Source organism: Somniosus microcephalus, unplaced genomic scaffold (genome assembly GCF_052327205.1).
Source record: "Somniosus microcephalus isolate GS21.2 unplaced genomic scaffold, FLI_Smic_1.0 unresolved_chr1, whole genome shotgun sequence".
Classification (NCBI taxonomy): Eukaryota; Metazoa; Chordata; class Chondrichthyes; order Squaliformes; family Somniosidae; genus Somniosus; species Somniosus microcephalus.
Genome location: NW_028225179.1, coordinates 84607037 through 84628625, shown reverse-complemented (window position 1 = coordinate 84628625; position 21589 = coordinate 84607037). Strand labels below are relative to the sequence as shown.

The 21589-nt window shown below is 53.2% G+C and overlaps 1 protein-coding gene across 1 annotated transcript; it reads right to left on the bottom strand.

Moving 5' to 3' along the window:
- Positions 1–1504: 1504 nt before the first annotated feature.
- Positions 1505–19415, bottom strand: LOC147095544 (uncharacterized). Its single transcript, XM_085974667.1, has 5 exons — positions 19110–19415; positions 17241–17366; positions 16997–17032; positions 15378–15425; positions 1505–2497 (listed from the first exon to the last, which is right to left on the bottom strand). The coding sequence occupies exons 1-4, from the start codon at positions 19201–19203 to the stop codon at positions 15379–15381; spliced, it is 303 nt and encodes a 100-aa protein (XP_085830793.1). The 5' UTR covers positions 19204–19415; the 3' UTR covers positions 1505–2497; position 15378.
- Positions 19416–21589: the final 2174 nt, after the last annotated feature.

Genomic DNA, 21589 nt, shown 5'->3' with positions numbered 1-21589 from the left:
TTGCAACAATTACAGAGAAAGGAACTGAGCACAAATTCATTCTGGCCAATGAGTTGCCTCAATTCCACGATGAATGAAATCATGTTTTCACTATGGATCGCCTCACTTCTCAATAAATAGTTTCCACACTGTAGCCCAATTAGACCCAGTGTCCTCGTTCAGTGTGTATATTCACCAATGCACAAGGCTGGAAACAGCTTCTCCGAATTATTGCCACAATTACTGGTGGAAAAGCTACGTTATAACTTGAAACCCCTCACTGCCCAGTTATTGTTTGTGTCACAGTTGGTTTTATCTCGCCTCTGAGTCAGAAAGTGGTGGGTTCAAGATGAGAACTGCAATTGGTCTTCGGCCTTCCACCCTCCCCCGATCGAGGGAGAGAAGCTGCCACGGTTCCCCATTATCCGCTGACTTGCATCATGTCCTGATTTAGCTCCTGTTGGGTAAATGTGTGGGTGGAGGTTGTACGGGGACAAGATCAGGCTCCTCTGTGATGCTTCTACAGTTGAATAGCCGGCCAATACTCACCGTCTGGGCTCACACATGATGAATGGTAACTTGGCTGACACAACTTTGGGGCTACTCCGAGCACTTCACATCTTACTGGACTGGTGTTTAGTGGTGTTTGGATGACAGCAGCAGTTACAGAGGGTGGCAGTACAGGACAGCGCACCTGTAATCCTCAGATCCATGTTCCCAATGGGCCAGGTACCTCCCCGTGGGCACCAACTCAGCAAATCTGTCCTTCAGTCCTCCATAATTATACATTTACCATCGTGGGTGTGGGACGTCCAAATAGCTCAGTATTATAATAAACCGCACACCCAGCGATGCTCCTAAGAGAGCCATAGACCAGGAGCAGGTTGGTGTCTGCCATCCCACACTGCTGCCATGGAGGTCTTGGCTATTAGTCAAGAGGGCTGTCTCCAAAGGTCATTCCCAAGTTGCTGACAGGTTGGAGCGAGCTCTTGGCTGTGGCTTTCCCAATCTTTCAAGGACTATTGTAACAACATTCCCTCAGTTCAGAGGCTGTGCCAGGAGCCAGTGATTATGCGGTTTTCGATTGGCAGGGTAGAGTCACTGTCCAGTCCCTGCAGATACAAGCAGAGGGCACACTGTGGCTGCCCCTGATGGAGGTGGAACCTGTGGCTGGTCTGTCCCAGGACTCAGGGAGCTCCCTCAAACTGCACGTAGTGTAACCAGCCCACTGGCCTACTCTAGACACGAGAGCAGGAGGCAAGGCAAGATCTCACTGAGTCAGCAGAGGGGGGGCACTGTGATGGTAAAACAGTAACAGCTCAGGGTGAACATGCAACTTTCATCCAGGTGGGATGGTGAGGCCAGTGAGAGTTACTGGTTGCTCTGGGAGTCACTGACAGTATTGTACTGGTCACAGGGGTGATGAGAATGGTTTAAATATCATCCCTGATCTAGTTGCTTCCAGGGTTCCTGGTAGTCTCTGTGCCAGAGTCTGGGGATGGGTAGAGTGAACACACAGCTGCAGTTTGTGGAGCAAGTGCTTTTATTCTTACACAGGTACACATTTAAACTTTAAGCTGGTAAGTGCAGTGGTACAGAGTGCGATCCCAAGCATTTTACATTCCCCACCCGAGTCTCACACAGCAGCTCAGTGACAGCCTGGCTGGGTTCAGGGAAGTGAAGCTGTTCCTTCCATTTAATAAACCGCAGTCCCGGGACACACAGGGTCCACCTCAGGCACCAACAAAGGCAGGCGGTAAAAACAGAAACTTAAACTGATCAGAGAATTAAAACATTGAAGCTTGCCGAGGGAAGTGGTTAGAGATGTAGTCAGTGATCTGTGACTAGTCACCGGCCTGCTGATCCCCCCCCTGTAGAGGTTAGAGACGTAGTCAGTGATCTGTGACTAGTCACCGGCCTGTTGATCCCTCCCTGTAGGGGTTAGAGACATAATCAGTATCACTGGCCTGCTGATCCCCCCCTGTAGAGGCTGGAGACGTAGTCAGTATCACTGGCCTGCTGATCCCCCCCTGTAGAGGTTAGAGACATGGTCAGTGATCTGTGACTGGTCACCGGCCTGCTGATCCCTCCCTGTAGAGGTTGGAGACATAGTCAGTGATCTGTGACTGGTCACCGGCCTGCTGATCCCCCCCTGTAGAGGTTGGAGATGTAGTCAGTGATCTGTGACTGGTCACCGGCCTGCTGAACCCTCCCTGTAACAGTCTTAATGAACATTTCCCAGCTACAGGAACCCAAGCAACGACTGCATTAAAAACATCTCTAACATTAATCACAAAAAAACCCAACTGGAGATTTCTATCCAATCACCAAGAAGAAAATCAAACTCAAAATCAGCGCAATGATAGAAACAGTAGATTACTATAAACACTGACAGCAGCCAGTGACAATCAATTAAACCAAATGAAGATACAGAATCCTGGGTTGCTTCTGAATGAATCCTCCCAGCGACACAGCAAGTGCAGATTCTAGTTCCAGTGAACTTCACTTCGGAATCAGCCTGAAAAATGGGAGAGAGACAGGGTCACATGGAGGGCTCGCACCCAGTACAGGAGGTGGAACTGAGAAAGATCGCTGTGGAAACTCCGATTCCCAGCCACCAGCTCCATCCCTCTCCCTGGCCACTGTCTGAGGCCAAACCAGACTGATCGCAACCTCAGCGTCCTATTTGGCCCTCAGATGACCTTCCGACCCCCATATCCTCTCCATCAAAGACCACCCACTTCCACCTCCGTAACATTGCCCGTCTCCACCCCCACCTCAGATCTGCTGCTGCTGAAACCCTCCTGTGTCTTTGTTACCTCCAGACTCCTGGCCGGCCTCACATTATATAAACTTGGAGCTCATCCAAAACTCTGCTGCCTGATCCTAACTCACACCAAGTCCCGCTCACCCATCACCCCATATCCTAACTCACACCAAGTCCCGTTCACCCATCACCCCGTATCCTAACTCACACCAAGTCCCGTTCACCCATCACCCCATATCCTAACTCACACCAAGTCCCATTCACCCATCACCCCATATCCTAACTCACACCAAGTCCCGGTCACCCATCACCCTGTATCCTAACTCACACCAAGTCCCGTTCACCAATCACCCCATATCCTAACTCACACCAAGTCCCGTTCACCCATCACCCCATATCCTAACTCACACCAAGTCCCGTTCACCCATCACCCCATATCCTAACTCACACCAAGTCCCGTTCACCCATCACCCCATATCCTAACTCACACTAAGTCCCGCTCACCCATCACCCCATATCCTAACTCACACCAAGTCCCGGTCACCCATCACCCTGTATCCTAACTCACACCAAGTCCCGTTCACCAATCACCCCATATCCTAACTCACACCAAGTCCCGTTCACCCATCACCCCATATCCTAACTCACACTAAGTCCCGTTCACCCATCACCCCATATCCTAACTCACACCAAGTCCCGTTCACCAATCACCCCATATCCTAACTCACACCAAGTCCCGTTCACCCATCACCCCATATCCTAACTCACACCAAGTCCCGTTCACCAATCACCCCATATCCTAACTCACACCAAGTCCCGTTCACCCATCACCCCATATCCTAACTCACACCAAGTCCCGCTCACCCATCACCCCATATCCTAACTCACACCAAGTCCCGTTCACCCATCACCCCATATCCTAACTCACACTAAGTCCCGCTCACCCATCACCCCATATCCTAACTCACACTAAGTCCCGCTCACCCATCACCCCATATCCTAACTCACACCAAGTCCCGTTCACCCATCACCCCATATCCTAACTCACACTAAGTCCCGCTCACCCATCACCCCATATCCTAACTCACACCAAGTCCCGCTCACCCATCACCCCATATCCTAACTCACACCAAGTCCCGTTCACCCATCACCCCATATCCTAACTCACACCAAGTCCCGTTCACCCATCACCCTGTATCCTAACTCACACCAAGTCCCGTTCACCCATCACCCCATATCCTAACTCACACCAAGTCCCGTTCACCCATCACCCCATATCCTAACTCACACCAAGTCCCGTTCACCCATCACCCCATATCCTAACTCACACCAAGTCCCGTTCACCCATCACCCCATATCCCAACTCACACCAAGTCCCGCTCACCCATCACCCCATATCCTAACTCACACCAAGTCCCGTTCACCCATCACCCCATATCCTAACTCACACCAAGTCCCGCTCACACATCACCCCATATCCTAACTCACACCAAGTCCCGTTCACCCATCACCCTGTATCCTAACTCACACCAAGTCCCGTTCACCCATCACCCCATATCCTATCTCACACCAAGTCCCGTTCACCCATCACCCCATATCCTAACTCACACCAAGTCCCGCTCACCCATCACCCCATATCCTAACTCACACCAAGTCCCGTTCACCCATCACCCCATATCCTAACTCACACGAAGTCCCGCTCACCCATCACCCCATATCCTAACTCACACCAAGTCCCGCTCACCCATCACCCCATATCCTAACTCACACCAAGTCCCGCTCACCCATCACCCCATATCCTAACTCACACCAAGTCCCGCTCACCCATCACCCCATATCCTAACTCACACCAAGTCCCGTTCACCCATCACCCCATATCCTAACTCACACCAAGTCCCGTTCACCCATCACCCCATATCCTAACTCACACCAAGTCCCGTTCACCCATCACCCCATATCCTAACTCACACCAAGTCCCGTTCACCCATCACCCCATATCCTAACTCACACCAAGTCCCGTTCACCCATCACCCCATATCCTAACTCACACCAAGTCCCGTTCACCCATCACCCCATATCCTAACTCACACCAAGTCCCGCTCACCCATCACCCCATATCCTAACTCACACCAAGTCCCGCTCACCCATCACCCCATATCCTAACTCACACCAAGTCCCGTTCACCCATCACCCCATATCCTAACTCACACCAAGTCCCGTTCACCCATCACCCCATATCCTAACTCACACCAAGTCCCGTTCACCCATCACCCCATATCCTAACTCACACCAAGTCCCGTTCACCCATCACCCCATATCCTAACTCACACCAAGTCCCGTTCACCCATCACCCCATATCCTAACTCACAACAAGTCCCGTTCGCCAATCACCCCATATCCTAACTCACACCAAGTCCCGTTCACCCATCACCCCATATCCTAACTCACACCAAGTCCCGCTCACACATCACCCCATATCCTAACTCACACCAAGTCCCGCTCACCCATCACCCCATATCCTAACTCACACCAAGTCCCGCTCACCCATCACCCCATATCCTAACTCACACCAAGTCCCGTTCACCCATCACCCCATATCCTAACTCACACCAAGTCCCGCTCACCCATCACCCCATATCCTAACTCACACCAAGTCCCGTTCACCCATCACCCCATATCCTAACTCACACCAAGTCCCGTTCACCCATCACCCCATATCCTAACTCACACCAAGTCCCGTTCACCCATCACCCCATATCCTAACTCACACCAAGTCCCGTTCACCCATCACCCCATATCCTAACTCACACCAAGTCCCGTTCACCCATCACCCCATATCCTAACTCACACCAAGTCCCGTTCACCCATCACCCCATATCCTAACTCACACCAAGTCCCGTTCACCCATCACCCCATATCCTAACTCACACCAAGTCCCGCTCACCCATCACCCCATATCCTAACTCACACCAAGTCCCGTTCACCCATCACCCCATATCCTAACTCACACCAAGTCCCGCTCACCCATCACCCCATATCCTAACTCACACCAAGTCCCGCTCACCCATCACCCCATATCCTAACTCACACCAAGTCCCGCTCACCCATCACCCCATATCCTAACTCACACCAAGTCCCGCTCACACATCACCCCATATCCTAACTCACACCAAGTCCCGTTCACCCATCACCCCATATCCTAACTCACACCAAGTCCCGCTCACCCATCACCCCATATCCTAACTCACACCAAGTCCCGCTCACCCATCACCCATATCCTAACTCACACCAAGTCCCGTTCACCCATCACCCCATATCCTAACTCACACCAAGTCCCGCTCACACATCACCCCATATCCTAACTCACACCAAGTCCCGCTCACACATCACCCCATATCCTAACTCACACCAAGTCCCGTTCACCCATCACCCCATATCCTAACTCACACCAAGTCCCGTTCACCCATCACCCCATATCCTAACTCACACCAAGTCCCGTTCACCCATCACCCCATATCCTAACTCACACCAAGTCCCGTTCACCCATCACCCCATATCCTAACTCACACCAAGTCCCGTTCACCCATCACCCCAAATCCTAACTCACACCAAGTCCCGCTCACCCATCACCCCATATCCTAACTCACACCAAGTCCCGTTCACACATCACCCCATATCCTAACTCACACCAAGTCCCGTTCACCCATCACCCCATATCCTAACTCACACCAAGTCCCGTTCACCCATCACCCCATATCCTAACTCACACCAAGTCCCGTTCACCCATCACCCCATATCCTAACTCACACCAAGTCCTGTTCACCCATCACCCCATATCCTAACTCACACCAAGTCCCGTTCACCCATCACCCCATATCCTAACTCACACCAAGTCCCGTTCACCCATCACCCCATATCCTAACTCACACCAAGTCCCGTTCACCCATCACCCCATATCCTAACTCACACCAAGTCCCGTTCACCCATCACCCCATATCCTAACTCACACCAAGTCCCGTTCACCCATCACCCCATATCCTAACTCACACCAAGTCCTGTTCACCCATCACCCCATATCCTAACTCACACCAAGTCCCGTTCACCCATCACCCCATATCCTAACTCACACCAAGTCCTGCTCACCCATCACCCCATATCCTAACTCACACCAAGTCCCGTTCACCCATCACCCCATATCCTAACTCACACCAAGTCCCGCTCACCCATCACCCCATATCCTAACTCACACCAAGTCCCGTTCACCCATCACCCCATATCCTAACACACACCAAGTCCCGTTCACCCATCACCCCATATCCTAACTCACACCAAGTCCCGTTCACCCATCACCCCATATCCTAACTCACACCAAGTCCTGTTCACCCATCACCCCATATCCTAACTCACACCAAGTCCCGTTCACCCATCACCCCATATCCTAACTCACACCAAGTCCTGCTCACCCATCACCCCATATCCTAACTCACACCAAGTCCCGTTCACCCATCACCCCATATCCTAACTCACACCAAGTCCCGCTCACCCATCACCCCATATCCTAACTCACACCAAGTCCCGTTCACCCATCACCCCATATCCTAACACACACCAAGTCCCGTTCACCCATCACCCCATATCCTAACTCACACCAAGTCCCGTTCACCCATCACCCCATATCCTAACACACACCAAGTCCCGTTCACCCATCACCCCATATCCTAACTCACACCAAGTCCCGCTCACCCATCACCCCATATCCTAACTCACACCAAGTCCCGTTCACCCATCACCCCATATCCTAACTCACACCAAGTCCCATTCACCCATCACCCCATATCCTAACTCACACCAAGTCCCGTTCACCCATCACCCCATATCCTAACTCACACCAAGTCCCGTTCACCCATCACCCCATATCCTAACTCACACCAAGTCCCGTTCACCCATCACCCCATATCCTAACTCACACCAAGTCCCGTTCACCCATCACCCCATATCCTAACTCACACCAAGTCCCGTTCGCCCATCACCCCATATCCTAACTCACACCAAGTCCCGTTCACACATCACCCCATATCCTAACTCACACCAAGTCCCGTTCACCCATCACCCCATATCCTAACTCACACCAAGTCCCGCTCACCCATCACCCCATATCCTAACTCACACCAAGTCCCGTTCGCCAATCACCCCATATCCTAACTCACACCAAGTCCCGCTCACCCATCACCCCATATCCTAACTCACACCAAGTCCCGTTCACCCATCACCCCATATCCACCTCACACCAAGTCCCGTTCACCCATCACCCCATATCCGAACTCACACCAAGTCCCGCTCACCCATCACCCCATATCCTAACTCACACCAAGTCCGGTTCACCCATCACCCCATATCCTAACTCACACCAAGTCCCGTTCACCCATCACCCCATATCCTAACTCACACCAAGTCCCGCTCACCCATCACCCCATATCCTAACTCACACCAAGTCCCGTTCACCCATCACCCCATATCCTAACTCACACCAAGTCCCGTTCACCCATCACCCCATATCCTAACTCAAACCAAGTCCCGTTCACACATCACCCCATATCCTAACTCACACCAAGTCCCGTTCACCCATCACCCCATACCCTAACTCAAACCAAGTCCCGTTCGCCCATCACCCCATATCCTAACTCACACTAAGTCCCGTTCACCCATCACCCCATATCCTAACTCACACCAAGTCCCGTTCACACATCACCCCATATCCTAACTCACACCAAGTCCCGTTCACCCATCACCCCATATCCTAACTCACACCAAGTCCCGCTCACACATCACCCCATATCCTAACTCACACCAAGTCCCGTTCACCCATCACCCCATATCCTAACTCACACCAAGTCCCGTTCACCCATCACCCCATATCCTAACTCACACCAAGTCCTGTTCACCCATCACCCCATATCCTAACTCACACCAAGTCCCGCTCACCCATCACCCCATATCCTAACTCACACCAAGTCCCGTTCACCCATCACCCCATATCCTAACTCACACCAAGTCCCGTTCACCCATCACCCCATATCCTAACTCACACCAAGTCCCGTTCACCCATCACCCCATATCCTAACTCACACCAAGTCCCGCTCACCCATCACCCCATATCCTAACTCACACCAAGTCCCGTTCACCCATCACCCCATATCCTAACTCACACCAAGTCCCGTTCACCCATCACCCCATATCCTAACTCACACCAAGTCCCGTTCACCCATCACCCCATATCCTAACTCACACCAAGTCCCGTTCACCCATCACCCCATATCCTAACTCACACCAAGTCCCGTTCACCCATCACCCCATATCCTAACTCACACCAAGTCCCGTTCACCCATCACCCCATATCCTAACTCACACCAAGTCCCGCTCGCCCATCACCCCATATCCTAACTCACACCAAGTCCCGTTCACCCATCACCCCATATCCTAACTCACACCAAGTCCCGTTCACCCATCACCCCATATCCTAACTCACACCAAGTCCCGTTCACCCATCACCCCATATCCTAACTCACACCAAGTCCCGCTCGCCCATCACCCCATATCCTAACTCACACCAAGTCCCGTTCACCCATCACCCCATATCCTAACTCACACCAAGTCCCATTCACCCATCACCCCATATCCTAACTCACACCAAGTCCCGCTCACCCATCACCCCATATCCTAACTCACACCAAGTCCCGTTCACCCATCACCCCACATCCTAACTCACACCAAGTCCCGTTCACCCACACCCCATATCCTAACTCACACCAAGTCCCGTTCACCCATCACCCCATATCCTAACTCACACCAAGTCCCGTTCACCCATCACCCCATATCCTAACTCACACCAAGTCCTGTTCACCCATCACCCCATATCCTAACTCACACCAAGTCCCGTTCACCCATCACCCCATATCCTAACTCACACCAAGTCCCGTTCACCCATCACCCCATATCCTAACTCACACCAAGTCCCATTCACCCATCACCCCATATCCTAACTCACACCAAGTCCCGTTCACCCATCACCCCATATCCTAACTCACACCAAGTCCCGTTCGCCCATCACCCCATATCCTAACTCACACCAAGTCCCGTTCACCCATCACCCCATATCCTAACTCACACCAAGTCCCGTTCGCCCATCACCCCATATCCTAACTCACACCAAGTCCCGCTCACCCATCACCCCATATCCTAACTCACACCAAGTCCTGTTCACCCATCACCCCATATCCTAACTCACACCAAGTCCCGCTCATCCATCACCCCATATCCTAACTCACACCAAGTCCCGTTCACCCATCACCCCATATCCTAACTCACACCAAGTCCCGCTCACCCATCACCCCATATCCTAACTCACACCAAGTCCCGTTCACCCATCACCCCATATCGTAACTCACACCAAGTCCCGCTCACCCATCACCCCATATCCTAACTCACACCAAGTCCCGTTCGCCCATCACCCCATATCCTAACTCACACCAAGTCCCATTCACCCATCACCCCATATCCTAACTCACACCAAGTCCCGCTCACCCATCACCCCATATCCTAACTCACACCAAGTCCCGCTCACCCATCACCCCATATCCTAACTCACACCAAGTCCCGTTCACCCATCACCCCATATCCTAACTCACACCAAGTCCCGCTCACACATCACCCCATATCGTAACTCACACCAAGTCCCGTTCGCCCATCACCCCATATCCTAACTCACACCAAGTCCCGTTCACCCATCACCCCATATCCTAACTCACACCAAGTCCCATTCACCCATCACCCCATATCCTAACTCACACCAAGTCCCGTTCACCAATCACCCCATATCCTAACTCACACCAAGTCCCGCTCACCCATCACCCCATATCCTAACTCACACCAAGTCCCGCTCGCCCATCACCCCATATCCTAACTCACACCAAGTCCCGCTCACACATCACCCCATATCGTAACTCACACCAAGTCCCGTTCGCCCATCACCCCATATCCTAACTCACACCAAGTCCCGCTCACCCATCACCCCATATCCTAACTCACACCAAGTCCCGTTCACCCATCACCCCATATCCTAACTCACACCAAGTCCCGTTCACCCGTCACCCCATACCCTAACTCACACCAAGTCCCGCTCACCCATCACCCCATATCCTAACTCACACCAAGTCCCGCTCACCCATCACCCCATATCCTAACTCACACCAAGTCCCGCTCACCCATCACCCCATATCCTAACTCACACCAAGTCCCGTTCGCCCATCACCCCATATCCTAACTCACACCAAGTCCCGCTCACCCATCACCCCATATCCTAACTCACACCAAGTCCCATTCACCCATCACCCCATATCCTAACTCACACCAAGTCCCGCTCACCCATCACCCCATATCCTAACTCACACCAAGTCCCGTTCACCCATCACCCCATATCCTAACTCACACCAAGTCCCGCTCACCCATCACCCCATATCCTAACTCACACCAAGTCCCGTTCGCCCATCACCCCATATCCTAACTCACACCAAGTCCCGTTCACCCATCACCCCATATCCTAACTCACACCAAGTCCCGTTCGCCCATCACCCCATATCCTAACTCACACCAAGTCCCGTTCACCCATCACCCCATATCCTAACTCACACCAAGTCCCGTTCACCCATCACCCCATATCCTAACTCACACCAAGTCCCGTTCGCCCATCACCCCATATCCTAACTCACACCAAGTCCCGTTCACCCATCACCCCATATCCTAACTCACACCAAGTCCCGTTCACCCATCACCCCATATCCTAACTCACACCAAGTCCCGTTCACCCATCACCCCATATCCTAACTCACACCAAGTCCCGCTCACACATCACCCCATATCGTAACTCACACCAAGTCCCGTTCGCCCATCACCCCATATCCTAACTCACACCAAGTCCCGTTCACCCATCACCCCATATCCTAACTCACACCAAGTCCCATTCACCCATCACCCCATATCCTAACTCACACCAAGTCCCGTTCACCAATCACCCCATATCCTAACTCACACCAAGTCCCGCTCACCCATCACCCCATATCCTAACTCACACCAAGTCCCGCTCGCCCATCACCCCATATCCTAACTCACACCAAGTCCCGCTCACACATCACCCCATATCGTAACTCACACCAAGTCCCGTTCGCCCATCACCCCATATCCTAACTCACACCAAGTCCCGCTCACCCATCACCCCATATCCTAACTCACACCAAGTCCCGTTCACCCATCACCCCATATCCTAACTCACACCAAGTCCCGTTCACCCGTCACCCCATACCCTAACTCACACCAAGTCCCGCTCACCCATCACCCCATATCCTAACTCACACCAAGTCCCGCTCACCCATCACCCCATATCCTAACTCACACCAAGTCCCGCTCACCCATCACCCCATATCCTAACTCACACCAAGTCCCGTTCGCCCATCACCCCATATCCTAACTCACACCAAGTCCCGCTCACCCATCACCCCATATCCTAACTCACACCAAGTCCCATTCACCCATCACCCCATATCCTAACTCACACCAAGTCCCGCTCACCCATCACCCCATATCCTAACTCACACCAAGTCCCGTTCACCCATCACCCCATATCCTAACTCACACCAAGTCCCGCTCACCCATCACCCCATATCCTAACTCACACCAAGTCCCGTTCGCCCATCACCCCATATCCTAACTCACACCAAGTCCCGTTCACCCATCACCCCATATCCTAACTCACACCAAGTCCCGTTCGCCCATCACCCCATATCCTAACTCACACCAAGTCCCGTTCACCCATCACCCCATATCCTAACTCACACCAAGTCCCGTTCACCCATCACCCCATATCCTAACTCACACCAAGTCCCGTTCGCCCATCACCCCATATCCTAACTCACACCAAGTCCCGTTCACCCATCACCCCATATCCTAACTCACACCAAGTCCCGCTCACACATCACCCCATATCCTAACTCACACCAAGTCCCGCTCACAGATCACCATTGTACCCACTGACCTACATTGGCTCCCGGTCCAGCAACGCCTAGATTTTAAAATTCTCATCTTGTTTTCAAATCCCTCCATGGCCTCGCTCCTCCCTAGCTATGTAACCTCCTCCAGCCATACAACCCTCCGAGATCTCTGCACTCCTCCAAGTCTGGCCTCTTGTCCACCCCCACTCACTTCATCCCACCATTGGTGGATGTGCCAGGTGTCACGGGACAGGCCCCCTACAGACACAAGTAAAGGGTGCAGCGATGTGACTGAGCCCAGCCCAGCCTGGCCCACAGTCCTTCCCATGAAACCACTCCTGGAGCACCATACCTCAGAGAAGACCGAGTGTCCCAGCACAGTATCACAAGGCCCACTGCACAATGTATCAGTCTAAGGTTCAGGCTCCGAGGTGAAGTCCAATCCCTGTCCTCACATCCTCAGCACAACTAGCTGCCCCTCTCCAGGTGACAGATCCCATTCTCCAGTATGTTAAACAGCTGCAGTGTCTCACTGAGCAGCTGACAGGATCTTGGAGTTTGATGTTCACCAGACCTGGTTTAGAATCCTCCAGTTCTCCCTGTTTAAATTCATTCCACCGCTGCCGGGAATATTAAACTCCACAACCCAGCCACACATCAGGAATCACCTGCTCCCTCCCCCAACGTACTGACTTAAAGTCTTGGCCTTCTGACGGCTCAGAACTATTGTAGGTTCAATTCATTAGCTCAAGGGAACTGGATGCTGCAGCAGGTCAAACACCTTTAATAGAACAAGAGGTCCCCCGGAGATTCATGTCTCACCATCACTGCAGGGTCAGAGCTACAAAGTGACAAGACAAGTTCAGAACAAGTGATAGATACCTGGAGTGGTCGCTGGGCAGGGGGAGCGGGCGCACCGGCAGGGGGAGCGGGCGCACCGGCAGGGGGCACATCAGTCTCTTGCGACAGTTAGACACGGGGGAGTTGAGAAATCATAGCTCTCTGAGCAAGGAGGAGCCAGAGAGGCTGAATGGCCTCCCTGTGGGTTTTAATATACAAGTATATCTTTTTGATGTGCGAGAGAAGCGATGAATGGTGAGCAGCAGGAGAGTGAAAGGAGGTGACTCGTGATCAAATCGAGAAGGAGGGAAGCTTCACTCTCGACCTGACCTGAGCGCGCTTGACACTGATGCTGGGTTAAAACTGTTCCTTACCACAAAACCAGCTTCTATTGACAGATTTGTGTATTAAACCATAGTTGATCAATGCTAGACCATGACTGGAAGAGTTATTCCCCCTCGTCACTGGAGGTTGTGTCTTTTACAGACTCTCTCATGGAGCTCAGCTTTCATTGAGTGAGAAATCTACACAAACTTCAAGTGAAAAAGCAGCGAGCCAGTGACGAAACTCAGTACAGCCCCTCCCGATACCCTGAGCCCACAGTTCCTGCTGTTTACACAGGATATACAGCACAGAAACAGGCCATTCGGCCCAACCGGTCTATGCTGGCGTTAATGCTCCACTCGAGCCTCCTCCAGTCTTTCCTCGATTTAGCTCTATCAGCATATCCCTCTATTCCCTTCTCCCTCATATGCTTATCTAACCGCCCCTTAAATGCATCTAAACCATTTGCCTCAACCACTCCCTGTGGTAGCGAGTTCCACATTCTCACCACTCTCTGGGTAAAGAAGCTTCTTCTGAATTCCCTATTGGATTTCTTGGTGACTATCTTGTATTGATGGGCTCTAGTTTTACTCTTCCCCACAGTGAAAACACTCTGTCTAAAATTATGAAAGGTTTTGATAGAGTAAAGACCTCTAGTAGGTCACTCCTCAGCCTTCTCTTTAAGAGAAGAGAGCCGGCCTGTTCATCCTTTCCTGATATTATAACCTCGCAGTTCTGGGGTCTTCTCTGCAGCATCTCCAGTGCCTCTATATCCTTTTCACAATATGGCGACCAGAATCTCCACGTGTGGTCTAAGCAAGGTTTGATACAAGTTTAGCATAACTTCTCTACTTTTCAATTCTATCCCTCTAGAATTAAACAACAGCAACAACTTGCATTTATATAGCGCCTTTAACGTAGCAAATCGTCCCAAGGCACTTAACAAGAGCGATATCAATAAAAACATTTAACACAGAGCCACATAAGGAGATATTAGGGCAGATGACCAAAAGCTTGGTCAAAGAGGAAGGTTTTAAGGAGCACCTTAAAGGAGGAGAGAGATGTAGAGAGGCAGAGAGGTTTAGGGAGGGAATTCCAGAATTTAGGACAGAGACAGCTGAAAGCACGGCTGCCAATGGTGGAGTGATTAAAAATCGAGGGATGTTGAAGAAAGAGGCCAGAATTGGAGGAGCGCAGAGATCTCAGAGGGTTATAGGGTTGGAGGAGGTTACAGATAGTGAGGGACGAGGCCATGGAGGGATTTGAAAACAAGGATGAGAATTTTCAAATTGAGACATTGCTGGACTGGAAGCCAATTTGTAGGTCAGCGAGCGCAGGGGTGAGGGGTCAGCGAGCACAGGGGTGAGGGGTGAACCTGGTTTGGTGCGAGTTCAGCTGCTGTTAAACTCCAGTGAGTGACTTCGTACCTCAAGCCTGGGCTGATGAGTTCGAGGATGATTCTCCTCTTTCAGCAGCTGTGGAAAGAAAATATTTCTGTCAAAGAGCTATTTTAGAACATGGCGAGAGAGGGAGGCAGAGACAGACAGGGAGGGAGGCAGAGACAGACAGGGAGGGAGGCAGAGACAGACAGGGAGGGGGGCAGAGACAGACAGGGAGGGAGGCAGAGAGAGACAGGGAGGGAGGCAGAGACAGACAGGGAGGGAGGCAGAGACAGACAGGGAGGGAGGCAGAGACAGACAGGGAGGGAGGCAGAGACAGACAGAGAGGGAGGCAGAGACAGAGAGGGAGACAGAGACGGAGACAGAGACAGAGAGGGAGACAGAGACAGAGAGGGAGACAGAGACAGAGAGGGAGGCAGAGAGACAGGGAGGGAGGCAGAGACAGAGAGGGAGGCAGAGACAGAGAGAGGGAGGCAGAGACAGAGAGAGGGAGGCAGAGACAGAGAGAGGGAGGCAGAGAGACAGAGGGGGAGGCAGAGAGACAGAGGGGGAGGCAGAGAGACAGAGAGGGGGAGGCAGAGAGACAGAGGGGGAGGCAGAGAGACAGAGAGGGGGAGGCAGAGAGACAGAGGGGGAGGCAGAGAGACAGAGGGGGAGGCAGAGAGACAGAGGGGGAGGCAGGGAGACAGAGGGGGAGGCAGAGAGACAGAGAGGGGGAGGCAGAGAGACAGAGGGGGAGGCAGAGAGACAGAGAGGGAGGCAGAGAGACAGAGGGGGAGGCAGAGAGACAGAGGGGGAGGCAGAGAGACAGAGGGGGAGGCAGAGAGACAGAGGGGGAGGCAGAGAGACAGAGGGGGAGGCAGAGAGACAGAGGGGGAGGCAGAGAGACAGAGGGGGAGGCAGAGAGACAGAGGGGGAGGCAGAGAGACAGAGGGGGAGGCAGAGAGACAGAGGGGGAGGCAGAGAGACAGAGGGGGAGGCAGAGAGACAGAGAGGGGGAGGCAGAGAGACAGAGGGGGAGGCAGAGAGACAGAGGGGGAGGCAGAAAGACAGACAGAGAGGCAGAGAGAGAGGCAGAGAGACAGAGAGAGAGGCAGAGACAGAGAGGCAGAGACAGAGAGAGAGGCAGAGACAGAGAGAGAGGCAGAGACAGAGAGAGAGCCAGAGACAGAGAGGGAGACAGAGACAGAGAGGGAGACAGAGACAGAGAGGGAGACGGAGACAGAGAGAGGGAGGCAGAGACAGAGAGGGAGACAGAGACAGAGAGGGAGGCAGAGACAGAGAGAGGGAGGCAGAGACAGAGAGAGGGAGGCAGAGACAGAGAGAGGGAGGCAGAGACAGAGAGGGGGAGGCAGAGACAGAGAGAGGGAGGCAGAGACAGAGAGAGGGAGGCAGAGACAGAGAGAGGGAGGCAGAGACAGAGAGGCAGGCAGAGACAGAGAGGGAGGCAGAGACAGAGAGGGAGGCAGAGACAGAGAGGGAGGCAGAGACAGAGAGGGAGGCAGAGAGACAGAGAGACACAGACACACAGAGAGACAGAGGGCAACACAGACGGAGCGGCAGACACAGAGAGAGGGAGGCAGACACAGAGAGAGGGAGGCAGACGGAGACACAGACACACATCCTTGTACAATGTGCACACTTACGGTTTGCTGGGCTGTAACCAGATTTCTTCTCTCCTCCTACAAGAGACAGAAACAGACAGAGCTTCAGTCATGAACAGCTCCCCCACCACAACCACCCCCACCACAGCCCCCCCCCCCACCATGCTCCCTGGCCCCCCGCCCTGGCACAGCCCCCTACCCTCGCTTCCCGTACATCACTGGGCTCCGTGCTGTAATATTTAGCTGCTCATGCCCGAGAGTGACAGACTCTGCCCTCATTTCCTACCTCTCCTCTTCCACACAACGGCACCGAAAACGAGAGCAATCAGGGCGACGGCCCCAATCACAATTCCAACAATCAAAGCGAGATTTGTTCCCTCTGGAGACCTTGGAGTCACTCGGAATGTCCCATCTGTGGGGGAATGAGGAGGTCAATGAATAACCACAGTCACTGATCATTAGCAAGCAACTGCACCAAAGCCGTGCCCGAGATTGAATCAGGTTAGAGGCTGCGAGGTGATGGGCAGTCTGACCAGAGCATCTTGTAGGTTAGAAAGGTTCTTTTCATATTCCTGTTTGCAGCTCTTACTATCTTCTATGTCTTCCTTTGCTGTTCTTTATCTCTCTCCCGGTCTGCTGAATCCACACTATTCTTTGCACTTTTGTACGCTCTTTCCTTGTTATCTCCCCTCTTTTATTCACCATGGCGGTTTTATTTGGTAAGTAGAGCTCTTGCCCATTAGGGGTATATACTGGTCCTGTGTCAAGATAAATTCTTTCTTGAACATCTGTAGTTTTACCCAATGACAGTTTTGACCAGTTTGCTGTGGTCAGTCTCGGTCTCATCCTGTTAAAGTGAGCCGTACCAAAATCTAGAATCTTAGCAACTGTTACGTTTCTCCTTTTCAGACCGAACATTGAATTTGATCGTATTATGGTCACTGTTAGATAAATGTTCCCTTACTGTTAGGTTAACGACGTCTGACTCATTACTAAATCTAGGAGGGCCCGCCCTCTTGTTGGGTCGAGAACATATTGCTCCAAAAAACTCTCGAATGCACTCAAGAAATTCACGATCTTTCTGCTCTTCCTCTTCCCAATCTATGAAAATGAAAGTCTCCCATTAAATAACTCTGCTGTTGCTGCAAGCCTCTCTAATCTCTGAATCCATACATTCTGCTGTTATCAGGAGGCCCGTAGACAACTCCCATTACAGTTTAATGTCCTCTCTTATTCCTCAATTCTAACCGCAGTCTCTGCCGATTGCTTTCCCTTACCTATATCCTCTCTTGCTAATGTTGTAATAATCCAGGACAAAATTAATCGTCACTTGGAAAAACATGGGTTAATAAATTGACAGCCAGCACGGATTTGTTAAAGGCAAATCGTGTCGGACAAACGTGACTGAGTTCTTTGATGAAGTGGCGGAGAGGGTTGTTGAGGGTAGTGCAGTTGATGTTGTGTATATGGACTTTCAAAAGGCATTTGATAAAGTGCCACATAATAGACTTGCTAGTAAATTTAAAGCCCATGGGATTAAAGGGCAGTGGCTGCGTGGATACGAAATTGGCTAAGAGACAGAAAGCAGAGAGTAATGGTGAACGGTTGTTTATCAGACTGGAAGTAGAATAGAGTGGTGTCCCCCAGGGGTCGGTACTGGGACCACTGCTCTTCTTGATATAGATTAATGAACTGGACTTGGGTATAGAAGGCATAATTTCAAAGTGCAGATGACACGAAACTCGGAAATGCAGTAAACAGTGAGGAGGATAAGAACAGACATCAGGAGGGCAGACAGACTGGAGGACGGACAGACAGACTGGAGGATGGACAGACAGACTGGAGGATGGACAGGCAGGCTGGAGGATGGACAGACAGACTGGAGGATGGACAGACAGACTGGAGGATGGACAGGCAGACTGGAGGATGGACAGACAGACTGGAGGATGGACAGACAGACTGGAGGATGGACAGACAGACTGGAGGATGGACAGAGAGACTGGAGGATGGACAGGCAGACTGGAGGATGGGCAGACACATGGCAGATGAAGTTTAATGCAGAGAAGTGTGAAGTGATTGATTTTGGAAGACAGAATGAGGAGAGGTGATTAGACCCACTGACAGACACTGCCCCTGCAGTTGCTGTTCCTCTTACCCCAGTGTCGGATCTTCGCTCCTGCTTTGTCGCCCTGATCATACTGACAGGAGTAGGTGGCTCCATCATCGACGGCGATCGGAGCCCATCTCATGAGCTGGTAGGTGCCATCGTGGTTGGGCAGGATGTCAGTGGACTCCGTGTCCGTGATCGGCACGCCATTTCTCAGGAGGGTGACTTCGATATCGCGAGGGTAAAAGCCCGTGACGAGGCAGGAGAGTTCGGTCGGTCTAACAGTAGAGGCCTTGTTCACAGAAGGAAACACTCGAGGAGCAACTGAGGGAGAAGAAAACAGATCAGAGCTAAGTCAGAGAGAGACGGGAACGGTAGATCCCCCTTTAAACTGGGGATTAGACCCCGACCCCAGGAACTGGTACATACCCCTTTAAACTGGGGATTACTAAGCCAACACTCGGCCCCCCCCCTCACTCACCGACTCTCAGTCCCCCTCACTCACCGACTCTCAGTCCCCCCTCACTCACCCACTCTCAGTCCCCCCTCACTCACCGACTCTCAGTACCCCCTCACTCACCGACTCTCAGTCCCCCTCACTCACCGACTCTCAGTCCCCCCTCACTCACCGACTCTCAGTCCCCCTCACTCACCGACTCTCAGTCCCCCCTCACTCACCCACTCTCAGTCCCCCCTCACTCACCGACTCTCAGTCCCCCCTCACTCACTGACTCAGTCCCCCCTCACTCACCGACTCTCAGTCCCCCCTCACTCATCGACTCTCAGTCCCCCCTCACTCACCGACTCTCAGTCCCCACTCACTCACCGACTCTCAGTCCCCCCTCACTCACCCACTCTCAGTCCCCCCTCACTCACCGACTCTCAGTCCCCCCTCACACACCGACTCGCAGTCCCCCCTCACTCACCCACTCTCAGTCCCCCTCACTCACCGACTCTCAGTCCCCCTCACTCACCGGCTCTCAGTCCCCCCTCACTCACCGACTCTCAGTCCCCCCTCACTCACCGACTCTCAATCCCCCCTCACTCACCCACTCTCAGTCCCCCTCACTCACCCACTCTCAGTCCCCCTCACTCACCCACTCTCAGTCCCGCCTCACTCACCGACTCTCAGTCCCCCCTCACTCACCGACTCAGTCCCCCCTCACTCACCCACTCTCAGTCCCCCCTCACTCACCGACTCTCAGTCCCCCCTCACTCACCGACTCTCAGTCCCCCCTCACTCACTGACTCTCAGTCCCCCCTCACTCACCCACTCTCAGTCCCCCCTCGCTCACCGACTCTCAGTCCCCCCTCACTCACCCACTCTCAGTCCCCCTCACTCACCGACTCTCAGTCCCCCCTCACTCACCGACTCTCAGTCCCCCCTCACTCACCGACTCTCAGTCCCCCCTCACTCACCGACTCTCAGTCCCCCCTCACTCACCGACTCTCAGTCCCCCCTCACTCACCGTCTCTCAGTCCCCCTCACTCACCGACACTCAGACCCCCCTCACTCACCGACTCTCAGTCCCCCCTCACTCACCGACTCTCAGTCCCCCCTCACTCACCGTCTCTCAGTCCCCCTCACTCACCGACTCTCAGTCCCCCTCACTCACCGACTCTCAGACCCCCCTCACTCACCCACTCTCAGTCCCCCCTCACTCACCCACTCTCAGTCCCCCGTCACTCACTGACTCTCAGCCCCCCCTCACTCACCGACTCTCAGTCCCCCCTCACTCACCGTCTCTCAGTCCTCCCTCACTCACCCACTATCAGTCCCCCTCACTCACCGACTCTCCGTCCCCTCACTCACCGACTCTCCGTTCCCCCTCACTCACCCCCTCAGTCCCCCCTCACTCACCGACTCTCAGTCCCCCTCACTCACCGACTCTCAGTCCCCCCTCACTCACCGACTCTCAGTCCCCCGTCACTCACCGACTCTCAGTCCCCCCTCACTCACCGACTCTCAGTCCCCCCTCACTCACCGACTCTCAGGCCCCCTCACTCACCGACTCTCAGTCCCCCCTCACTCACCGAATCTCAGTCCCCCCTCACTCACCGACTCTCAGTCCCCCCTCACTCACCGACTCTGTCCCCCCTCACTCACCGACTCTCAGTCCCCCCTCACTCACCGACTCACAGTCCCCCCTCACTCACCGACTCTCAGTCCCCCTCACTCACCGACTCTCAGTCCCCCCTCACTCACCGACTCTCAGTCCCCCCTCACTCACCCACTCTCAGTACCCCCTCACTCACTGACTCTCAGTCCCCCCTCACTCACCGACTCTCAGTCCCCCCTCACTCACAGACTCTCAGTCCCCCCTCACTCACCGACGCTCAGTCCCCCCTCACTCACCGACTCTCAGTCCCCCCTCACTCACCGACTCAGTTCCCCCTCACTCACCGACACTCATTCCCCCTCACTCACCCACTCTCAGTCCCCCCTCACTCACCCACTCTCAGTCCCCCCTCACTCACCGACTCTCAGTCCCCCCTCACTCACCCACTCTCAGTCCCCCCTCACTCAC